At 38.1% G+C, this 12,256-nt stretch overlaps 1 protein-coding gene across 7 annotated transcripts in view; it reads left to right on the plus strand.

Moving 5' to 3' along the window:
• The window catches only part of fgf13a (fibroblast growth factor 13a), a 104,639-nt gene that overhangs the window by 75,974 nt on the left and 16,409 nt on the right, over nucleotides 1-12,256 (plus strand). For 5 of the 7 annotated variants that reach the window (XM_080900326.1, XM_080900329.1, XM_080900327.1 and 2 more), the window contains 2 exons: nucleotides 6,009-6,119; nucleotides 11,099-11,202. In XM_080900326.1, coding sequence (XP_080756452.1) covers nucleotides 6,009-6,119; nucleotides 11,099-11,202 — 215 coding nt within the window. Of the gene's footprint in view, nucleotides 1-921; nucleotides 1,182-3,458; nucleotides 3,694-6,008; nucleotides 6,120-11,098; nucleotides 11,203-12,256 lie in introns of those variants that run through there. The other 2 variants (XM_080900330.1, XM_080900331.1) reach the window with 2 other exon arrangements.

The raw sequence follows: 12,256 nt of genomic DNA on the forward strand, positions 1-12,256 counted from the left end.
TAAAGGTGTAATCTTACAATATTCCATATTGTTTGTAACAACAACAACAACAGTACAAGTCAGTTGTAGTGTGTTGATTTTAAATGTAACTATGCCTTAAGGAGAAAAAGGAGACAATTACTGGCCCTTAAAATATGGGGGCATGTCTGGTATAATAGTATAGACATACTCCATCTTATTACATTATGGATTTAAGTTTAGATTAGAGCTTAAGTGTTTCTCTATTACTGTATACTAAATTTAAAATCACTTACAAAGACAAATGTAGGTTTTTCCCTTTCGGGTGCATTGATTGCCCCATAGCCTGGCCACTTGCTCCATCTAGTGTTAAGAAAGCGCACATGGTCAGTCAGGGTACACTGCCCTCATCACTCAGGTTGTAGTTCTCGTCACTCTGCTCTCGGTTTTAGGCCCGTTCGCGATCAAGTCCCTTTTCACTGTATTTTGCTGTACTTTGACTCAAATTAAATGGTATAATTAAACCAATAGAGCATGCTTCGTGGTTTGCACTGAGAGAAATGTATACTGCAATAATGAATAACAATCCCATCTTATATTTGGTCAGCCTCAGTGTTACTGGGCATTTTGAGAAAGGAACAGTTTCAAGGAACTGAGTGCAAATACGGACAAAATACACTTTGTCTAATGTGTACTGTTGTCTCTGCTGAATGCTTATCGATATTTTTCCGTCGAAAGTAGACAGGCCTGTATAACAGGTTTAGTCAATGCATTATCGGATCATTTTACACATTTCTTTGTAATATGAGAACAGTCTGCACTGCCCCAAGAAGGAAGTACAAGCTTCGCCTGCGTTTTTTTGTTCATTTGTCTTCAATCTGCTCCCCGCTCGTCCGACTTCCCCTCCGAGCGGAGCAATACATTGAATACGCGTACGTTTTTGGCGCAATAAAAAAGACCTCTAAATTAATCTTTAATGAGCTTTTTAGAAGTCATAATGGCCTGTCGCTAATGTCCTATAACGATCTTCCTGTTGGTGGCCACGCCTCGATGCTTTTTCTTTCACTACGCCTCTGACAGTTGTCTGACAATGGTTTGAACTTTGCTGAATATATCGTCTACTCGCCTTCACTTCACCACCCAAGGACTGCAAGTATCCAAGTCACTGCTTTGGCTACGCTGTTGAGAAAATATGACTTTTCCCTTGAGAAAATCAGTTTCAGGTAGGCTGTTTATTTTGTTTTAGAATTTATGCTGCTTTGAAAAAAGGAAAAGAAAAAGCAATTATCTTTAATTATTGGGACTAAACTCGTATTTGTTTCTCTCTTTTTTTGTAAAAGAGTTTCTAGTAAAGTCGATTATTGTGTTTTGTCGTCTGGTCTATTTGGTCCATTTATTTGTATCCTACTGCATTTAAGTTGCTGTCCATGGTGCTGAAGTGGAGATCGCTCCAAAAACAACAACAACACACACATAAAAAGGTCTGGGGATCTCATCTTCGCTTATGTGCTTCACTGATTTTATCTTGTTTGAACAAACTTTTTTCAAATGTGGTATTTTTAAGCGAGTTATTTTCAGAATTATGAAAAAAAGGGGTTATACTCTGTCGAGCTTAATTCTAAATGCCTTTCAGTTGATTTTATTGCACTTCTACTTCCCCAGATTTTACACTTAGTTATGCGCAAACTCATATTTATTCAACGCTAGTTATAAACTTGACGTGTGTTACTGGTCTCATTTATAAAGCAGTGGATATAAATAAAATATTAATTACTTAAAAAAATATTTTCTTGAGAACTCTAGATGGCAGCATTGGTTAGTCTGTTAAATATTCTCAGTAAAGCAACGGACGCTGTAAGTCAGGCTTGAAAACAACAAAACCGTGGCAAGTTGTTTTCAGCTTTAGATTCCAGACTACGGTTTTTTTTTCTGACACTACGTTTGACACTAAGTTTCGATTTTCATAAAGTCAATTCATAATTCACCTGTAGCTCCTGTAACATTAAGAAATGAAAATTTCACCACGATGTTGGTGGAAAGGGTTTTAGATTGGGGTGATTTCAATTTGTTCAATTTGATGTTTAGTGTTAAGTGAGGATTTATGACATTTTAAGGATACATGCTGATGGTTAATCTACTGTCATTTTGTTGGTTGGGTCTTAATACATTATTTTCATTTTACATTAACTGAACAGTTGACGGTTTTATTCTTTACAGTCATCTGCACCTTTAGGTGGGCATTGGAAATAACAAATATTTAATAATACTACAACTTTAAATGTTTAAAATGCATATAATTCAAGTAGTATGTGGCTGGGAGTTCGTTCTCACCTCAGTTTAAAATACGGGATTTATTTTTCACATGCTGTTTTCTCATATTTCCATAGGGGAAAATGAGTTATATTGGTAGTTTTTGAGTAACTTTCTGTTCACTTCTGTCAAGTGAAACCAGAAAGGTCTCTAATATGCTCTCTCTCTCTCTTCATCTACTCGTTCTCTCTCTCTCTCTCTCTCTCTCTCTCTCTCTCTCTCTCTCTCTCTCTCTCTCTCTCTCTCTCTCTCTCGCTCTCTTTCGCTTTCTCTCTGGACTTTCCGCCTCCACACGTCTACGTACCTTTCTCCTAATATGAATTATCACTACTTTAAGTCAAACGTGTGTGAGTGTGCACACTGACTTGGTTTGTGTCTCACCAGTTAGACTCCCCGTCCTCTCCCTCCTCCCCACTGCTCATTCTCTTGGTTGTAGGTGGGATGCTCTCGGTAGATCAGCTGAGTTTGTGGTTGAGCCGGTCTCGGATACTGACCCAGAATGAGGGAGCTCCTGCTGTTACCTTGTCTTGCTTCGATTCAACAAAAAAGAGAAAAACAATGGGATCTCTGTTGTTATTCGTTTACATCATCTGCGAAAGCGGTCTGAATCCTTTTTCCTTTCCTTGTTTTTCTCGTTGTTGTTGTTGTTTTTTCTTAACAGTAGCAGCTACAGCAAGAGATTAGGGAAATCAGATAACGAGCACTGCACACTCCCCAGGCGTCTGCAAACAGGTGTTTCCATCCTATGACTACGCAGCGAGCTTCATTCACGACTACCATGTGTGCGACCATGTAGTTTAGCGGAAAACTGCTCACCAAACTGTATTTGTGCGCATTTGTTGTGATACCGAGAAAATGATACATTCGGAAGAAGATGCAATGTGCTGTGAGACCAAAGTCTTTGTACAGCTTCGGATGGAACGTTTGTTTTTTATTCTTTTCGTTACGTTTCACTTTTTTCTCGAGGCTACAACGGACAGTTTCTGAAAAGCGACTAAATTAATGATCAAAATGATCCATGTGGACAGCATCTAGCCATCTTCGCTGCACCCCTGGGACTATTCCATTTTCACTAGAGTGCACTTTGAAAGCTCTATAGTAGCCCATATTTAACACATCGTTGTTGTTGTTGCATCGGATTCTGGACATTTCCCCTCAATCTCTTGGATTCAAAGGGGGTGATATCTTCCCCGTTTCTCAGGAAGTTTTTCCCCCAGAGAGCTGCCAAACTGGCTATGGCGGCAGCGATTGCCAGCTCCCTCATAAGGCAGAAAAGGCAGGCGAGGGAGCGGGAGAAGTCTAATGCCTGCCGCTGCGTTAGCAGCCCCAGTAAAACCAAAGGAAGCTGTGAAAAACCAAGTCGACTGAACGTTTTTTCACGAGTCAAACTCTTTGGTTCCAAGAAAAGGCGAAGGAGACGACCAGGTCTGTTGTTCCAATTTCATCAGGCTCTCACATTTTTGATCACTCTGATCATCACCTTTCTTATTACGAGTGCCATTTTTTGCAGTTAAAAAAGATATTTACTATGTAACGCTCACTTTCTCGGAAAAGATGGATGAAAAAGTTGGTGCAAGATTGAAAGGCATGCTTATCAAGTGTATCAACACAGAAGTCGCCTTGCATCTCAAATAATAGTGCGAGATAAATCAAACCAATCGCTCGTTGCCTATCTACTGAACTAGATGTAAAAAAAGGCTTAGGTGATTAATCACATAAGACTTCACTGTCACAAATTAATAAGATTTACTGTTCCAATTAATCTGGATAATCACTCCATCAAAAGTAATATAAATTTCACTCTTTTTAGTTTCCAAAATGGATATAATATTTGGTTTCCAGGATGGCAGAACTTAAAAACAGATTAATATTAAACTTCAGATGCACACATTTAAATAAGCAGGTCCCAACTTTCATTTAGAATTTTAAGCAAACCTCACAATTAGCTCCAAATAATATTTCCTGCATGCTGTTGCCAAATGCTTTGTTGTTGAAACTTATCCAGCAGGAATAAAAGCATTGGCAGATACAGTATTTTTAAGAATTTCCTGTATTTTAGGTATGTAGTTCTACTGTGAGATGTAAATCCAAGTCCAAAGTGGCTGCAATTTCTTGCATTATTGCAGTGGCATCACATCTTGCTATAGTGTCAGTCTCCTTATGTTTGTGGGTATGACCCTATAGCCTTACAACGTTCATCTCTGTATTTTCTTCCCACTTTATTCTATCCAATTCACTCATTTTCAAGTTGTTGTTGTTGTAATTCTGTGTATAATTCACCTGAAAGTTAAGACATGCGGTTATATAACACTTTGACTATCCTGCAGTTTGTGCATCTTTCTAACATCCAATTTCCAGTTATCCTGTAGGGAAAGCAATGGGTGTTGTCTTTTTGGCGGGTATATGGTGCCTCATCTTTAAGGAAATACATTATATGTACATGCGGCTGTAGAGCTAATGCATTTAGGCTCCTTTATGTCTTTGTGCAAAGTTTTATACCACAATTATTACGCTATCCCCACTCTATAGACTGAATAAACCCTGGCGCAGCGAAAGCAACCTTAGTAAGGCTGGTGATCACAGCACTGAAAGATGGATGAGATGATAGGACAGCTGAATGGTGTGGTTAACAACAGTAAAGGACACTCCACTTGGGACAGTAACCAAAGACTGAAGAGCACTTAGCACTTATCAGACACTAATGTAACTCAGACAGGCAAAACAGATTTAATATTTAAAACTATCATTTTTTTAAGATCATACTTTTGATGAACACGGTCAAAAGAACACAAGGCTTTCAACAGATATTTCAGAACTCTAACGCTTTCCTTACCATGCAAAATTAGACAGAAATATTATGCGCTGTAATTTGCGGTGCTATTTGTCTCTTAAAGTGTGCCTCAAACATTTTGAGAGCATTTAATATACCATTTTTCATTGAAGTTTAGATTTTTATTAGCATTCCTTTTTACTTTTGTTGCTGTCCATCTGTTGGGCAGGTCTGATGGAGTAGAGACTGACAAGAAACATGGATTGAGAAAGAGGGGTTACTTGCATAATTTCAGCCATTTTAAATCACTTCATGCCCTCAGAACCAATTTCTTATTTGGATACTCTTGTCCATCTTTGATCTCATCTCTGTTGTCAAGCTACTGGCCCTTAGATTTTGCAGACGAAAGACAGAAATAATGCTTTTTAAAATGTTGACACAACACAATTTGATATAACTGTAGCTCTTAATAGTTTGCCATTTAAATACCTTTTAAATAGTTTACCATTTAAATGGTCAGTTGAACGTGTCTGACTGCAGCTTCTCTAACTGAGGCCAGAATCTGTCTCTAATGCTGTCTAGAAAGACATAATTACAGTAGTCTCTAATTCCTTTTCACGAGAAGGTGAGAGCAAAGTAAGTTAATATACTCCTTCCAGCATGTTTTTGCTCATTTTGGTTGCATTTGTTTGACTGACAGGTGTCTCACAACATCACATTCATTTGTGACTATGTCTCCTTTTTTTAAATCTCCCATCACGTGTGCCACGCAGCCTCATTAATTACCTGTCGACTCAAATGATTTATTTTGTTTTCTTTTATTTGTGGTTTTAATAGCTGAAAAGCTGTTGGAAAGAGTACAATGCAAGCGGCAGTATGTCCCATTACAAACCTACGAACGACTTTATCTTCCACCTTGTACTCTGTGGTTTCATCCTTGTGTCCTCCTCTCTGCTCTCTTCTTCCACAGAGCCCCAGCTGAAGGGGATTGTGACGAAACTCTACAGTCGACAAGGTTTCCACCTGCAGTTGCAGGCAGATGGAACCATTGATGGAACAAAGGAGGAGGACAATGGTTACAGTAAGTTTCACTCCATTGTACTGGTGTATGGATGCCACTTATTTTTCAATCATGCACCCACTTTACCTTTTATCAGCACTGTGCTATACTATGTACTATAATTGAGGTTACACCACTTATATTCATCTTGCAGTGTGTCAAGACTGTTTCAGGTTTGTCATAAAGCCCATGTTCCTTAAACTGCTATAGGAGAGCTGATATATATATTTTTTCTCCTTATTTGTGGGTTTCTTAGGCTTGACTTTAAATGCTGAATTTCTTTTAACTCTAATAGAGAGCAGCATTTTAAACTGTTCAAAATGGATCTTGATTTTTTTTGCCATTAAATATTTCTTATTACATAGAAAATATTAAGTTTGTATACATGTTTGCAAGTATACAAACTAAGCGGTGAAGTAGTGACCCTGTTTAATTTGATCTAATCAAAATCATCCTTTTCCAAACTGAACACAGGTCATAACTGGCTTTTCACACCTACACACTGCCTCTGTCATGAGATCTAGTTTTGCCTTACACTATGTGTGGATGCATTCCTTTCGTTGCCACACACCCACTAGCTCTTTGTTTTCCAATTGATTAAAGAGATCAATGGAAGTGGAATAGCACAGGCAGTTGTCTCGTAACAATACAACAGACACTGACCAACTTTTAATTAGATGGTGCAATGAGCACTACTACATATCCCTGAAAGATTAAAATTATAAAATAGCTGCTGAGTGAAAATAACATCTAACAATGTGGGAAAAGTGTGCACAGTATTCTGTGAAACAGGATTTGTTCAGTGCTGTGTAATCTCACCATTAAGTGGATGTAAACACTACTGAGGCCTTTGAATTAGTATTCATTGAGTCCCTTGGTGTCTCCTACATATAAATAGCAACTCTGTGGATGTAGGATGTTTTCTAAGCAGAGCAATACCTTATAATGTCCTGTGAAGTTTGTTTCTTAAATATAAGAATATCAAGTTCCATAATACACAGAGCACACCGTACAGTAGTATAAGCAAAGCTTATTAAACGTTTTAAACAAACATGCACCCACAAAATGTTGCACTTCACTTCTTACACAGACCACCCCACCCATAATATCTGGATGGTCTCATTTTTATTAACTTATGCAACAACTGACCTGCATTATGGGACTAAAATAGTTTTGAGGAAAAAAAAAAAAAAGATTGCTGCTGAATAGGAAAAGGAAAAAGAGTGAAGCTCTTTGCACTGCTCCAAAAATAGCGTTGTTAGGCGCTGGGTGCGCTTGTCTCCATGGTGACGGAGAGCACAGTCCTCTTGGAGCTACTGGTGTCTTGTGATGGTGGGAGAGGACCTTCTTAAATGTGTACACACACACACAGATACACAGAAAAAACAAAACAATACAAAACAAAAATCAAACCAAAAAACAAACAAAGATTTGATGTTTGCTACTTCCACTTGTTTAGAAGACCAAGTGTGGCTGTTAAACCAGTGGCACAAATAAGACATACACGTCTCACAGAATAATATGGATTTTTCCTCCAATATTATACAGTATCAGATATTTTCTTGTGTTGTATCACAACTAAGAAAACCTAGTAGGAAAATCAAGCACTACAATGAGACAACTCATTTTTGGGGAGGAAAGAAGGAGGGCATTTTACGGTTCAGCATACACACTATTGTCAATCTTGAGGCATTCATACCTCATTTTTGTAAATAGATTTAGATGTTTGAATCCATAATTTTAGATACTCTAAATCCCAAAGGGCAAACTAATTGGCACGGCTCCTAATGGGTAACACATCAGTTATGTCGTACATAGTCAAATCACATCACAAGAATCTTATTTATTATTTATCTAATTCAGTCTTTTGGTTTTTTTTAAGTAACCCACTTTCCTCAACCAACGAGTCACTAGTTCAACACTAATCTCACCACAGAAGTGCCTTACACTGTTGTCACCGCAGCTTCCTTTTAAGCTTCAATACTTTGTCATATTGTCATATTCAGGCTACTCTAATTGCTGTCATGTTGCTCCCAGAATGAGTAAAAGAAAGTATTTAAAATTTGACTGTTCTGTGACTTCATGGCTGTTAGTACGTGGAACTTAGACAGCTTGCAAGCAATTGTGAAAACTATCCCTCAGGCCTCCTCGCCCTTCTTACTCCATATTCCTCTGTGCAGCAGGAAAGGTCTGTGAGTGGGTGGTAGACCTATCATCCTCTCCAGTGTGCTCAGGTGTTTCTAGGATCCAAGAAGTAATTGAGTTTCACCTCTCGAAAATCCCCATCAGTAAACCAGCTGGTAATCCTTCTGAAATGAAGTAGAGTGCAGATGCGTACGTGCGCATCTTGGTGGGAGTATCGTGGCAGAAAACTCAGTGGAATGATGCAGTGAGAAGGGTGCAATTACAAAGACAAGAACAGCAAGAGGTTTTAGAGAAAAGGAGCCATCAAATCAGGTCAAAATTACAGACAAGGAATAGTTGATGCAAAATTGAATTACACAGGTCCAAATACAATTACAGAGGTCCAAAATCACCAAATATATATTTGGCAATCATATTTATCAGCTTAAATGCATAAGTTAGGTACACCTAAAAATACTGCAGAAACTCTGTGGTAGGTCCTACGTTTGAGCTGTATAAAACATCAACATGCACCAGACTGTAATTTTTACGTCTTCAATATAGAGCGTTATGATTTTTAGTGCCATCTTTTTGAAAGCTGCATTAATGATGACGGTCTTCATTTCTGTTTGAGAGGGGATGCATCTTTAGCCAGACAAGTTAATTAACAATTTGACTTAAATATACTACAAATCTCACTGAGAATTGCATGAAAGAAAATCTACCATACAAATGCAGCATTCAGCAGCAGTGAGCAAGAGTTAGAGTTGTTAGGAGAAATAAACAGAAGGTCTGATTATATAATGAATAGATTAGAGAAAAAGTATGATAACTGTTGTATAATATGGACATTATAAACTAGACTTTACCAAAGTACTTTAAGAATATAAGCAGCTCTCATATATTACTTTTGATTAGCCAAGTCACCATCTAATTCATGTGTCATTTTAAATGGCTGGAAAATACACTCATGGGATGGATTATTTGAAACATGTCATAACAGATATTATAATAGACAAGTATGTGAGCAGGTCCAAGAGTGAATGAGTCATGCATAATTCAGCTGTTTGCCTAACAATGGCCCTGCTAGTGTTTTTCTTTCCAAATGTCACCATTGCAGTGCTTCTCAGTGGCAGGCGTCACTAAGAAGACTGACAGGATGGTTGGATGTGCACCCAAAGGTCTTGCATGTACACAATCATTGTTGACGGAATGTCTTCATAATCAAATTACTGAAGATTATGGTAAATGTCTCCTGATTAATGGCTCCAAGCTCAGAAACAACAAGCCTAATGGGCTTGTGACTTTTTACTCTGCACTGACTCAACTACACAAGCACCTAAGAATGTCTCTGAAAATTGTGGATGCATGGGAGAGCATCCACCATGCATAAACAAAATTCATTAGCATTAAGCAGAAGGATAGCTGGGATAGATGATTTGAAACATGTCAATAAGGATATTAGAACAGACAAGAGTGTATTTTCGGAAGAATACTTCATGTGGCGACTGAAGATGGAAACAAAAATATGGATTAAAAGAAGAGAAGGAGTAGAGAGATAAGAAAGAGACAGAACTAGAGAGTGACTGGTTCTGGGGCTTTTCACAGGACCAGAAATGACCTGAAAATGCAGTACAAAGTAAATATATCACACATGCCTTTGAGCATTGTATATAATAAAAAACCCAGAGAGAAGGGAGTCAGTAGGGTTTTTTTTATTAAGAGCAAAAGAAATAGCCTATCATAAAACCCATATAGTGTGCTTTGCTCTAAGGACTTTACAGATCTACTAAGTGGCTGACAAGAGGATCTATAGTAAGGAAGCACACTGACTCACAGCTCAACTGACAGAAGTTTACTTTGTCTTCTCGTGTGTCTAAATCGAAAAGTTCTTATAATGTGATAACATAAACGCTTGACACTCAAAAGGGGAAATTTAAGAGAAACATTATTTTTCTATGGACTTTACTTGCTTTATTTAGTACCATCAAATGTTACAACAACAACCCACAGCAGTGGCAGTGGAATTTGGGAGTGTGTCCAACAATAGTCAGTACAATAGGCGAGAAGTTTCCTTTTTTGGGAACAGAAGCAAGCATGGAGACTCTCAGGTGGACATTCATGTGCTTTCCTCTAGTCAGCCTGCAGTGTTCAGTGCCAGCAACTTATGAAATCTACACGTGCGCACACACACACACACACACACACACACACACACACACACACACACACACACACACACACACACACACACACACACACACACACACACACACACACACACACTATACAGGCTAACACTAATTAGGTAGAGATATACTACACAGCAGCCGGGCTGCCGCTGGCTCTGTCAACCTCACAATTTGCTTTCAGCCCTCCGGTCATAGACAGGTTTTTATATATATGTGTGTGTGTGTGTGTGTGTGTGTGTGTGTGTGTGTGTGTGTGTGTGTGTTTGTATGTGGTCTATGCATCCAAAGTTATGCAAGGTTTTCTTTTTCTTTCTTAGATGTGAATGCAGAATTAGCAACACAAGAGCTAAAACAATAAACATATGGTTGCTTTCTTTGTTACCGTTACCAGTGGATTCTTCAATGATTCTCAATGATTGCATTTTGCTGTACTGACTGTGCTTTGACTACAGTTACTAAAAACAGCATGACATGTCCTCCTGCACTTGTGGCCATAGTAACCCCATTTACTGTTAGATGACATTGCTGCTGTAATATCAGTGAAACAATAAAATCATAAAACAATATTGTAATTGGATTACATTGACATTTTTTGTTATTTACCATATATATTGTTTAACATAAGTGCACTGTTTGCAGAATAAATTTGTTATCATTTGTTTCTCTTGTCCAATCTCTTTCTAGCCATGTTCAACCTTATTCCAGTGGGGCTACGAGTTGTGGCCATCCAGGGGGTGCAGACCAAACTCTATCTGGCTATGAACAGTGAGGGCTTCCTGTACACATCGGTAAGACACATCATACTAAGCCTGACTAAAAAGAAAAACACAACAAAACAAAACAAAAAATGATGTAATTTAACATGAATAAGGAGTTCAAGGAGTGTGTAAGCAGGTTTAGCAGTGAAAAAGTGCATCATTCAGTTGTTTGCCTACCCCTGTTAGTGGTTTTTTTTTTTGTTTGTTTTTTTGCAAATGCCACCACCGTACTACCTCTCAGTGGCAGGTGCCACTAAGAAGACTGACAGGCTGGTTAGATGTGCACCCAGAGGGCTTCCATGTACACATTCCTTGTAGACAGAATGTCTTCATAATCAAATTACTAAGAATTGTTCTTTATGGTAAAAGGTCTCCCAAATAATTAATGGCATCAAGCTTGGAAACAACAAACCTAATGATCTTGTGACTTTTTACTCTGCAGTTGCTGCTGACAAATTATCTGTTACACATTTTGAAAATAATGAGATGAACAAAAAAGACGATCAAACCTCCTGGCCACTCTGTCTCTGGCCTGAATGTACTCTTTCACACACACAAGCACCACTTAATAAATAGGTTTATATGGAGCTGACACCATTACTTTAAATTTGAAATTGGCAATAGAGCTAAAACCTTAAATGTGAAAAGAAAATATTGAAAAGTACTGAGCAGCATAAAATATGTAGCCACAGTCACTCGCTGGTTTTGTACTTCACACACACCATCGTGATTAATATTTTGGCCTCTGTTGATTTTTTGGAGCCACAAGTGAACTTGGACGGATGAAAAGTGGAATGCAAATTTATCATTTATTGTTTGCTATCTTGGTTAGCAAGTTGCAATCATTACTGTATGGCTACAATGCATAGTCAGACATATCAGCTAATTGTTGCCAAGTAACAAACTAAAGTAACAAAATACTGAAATTTCACTCACCAAAACTAAGACATAAACTTTTTAGTTGACTGTACCAAAACAAAAGCCATGACATAAGTCACATAATCCATTAAAATGATCCTAAAGGCACTAACAGCAGACAGATAAGTCCACTTTAATGATCATCCCATGAAAAAGGAAACTATCC

Source organism: Rhamphochromis sp. 'chilingali' (genome assembly GCF_963969265.1).
Source record: "Rhamphochromis sp. 'chilingali' genome assembly, chromosome: 13".
Lineage (NCBI taxonomy): Eukaryota > Metazoa > Chordata > Actinopteri > Cichliformes > Cichlidae > Rhamphochromis > Rhamphochromis sp. 'chilingali'.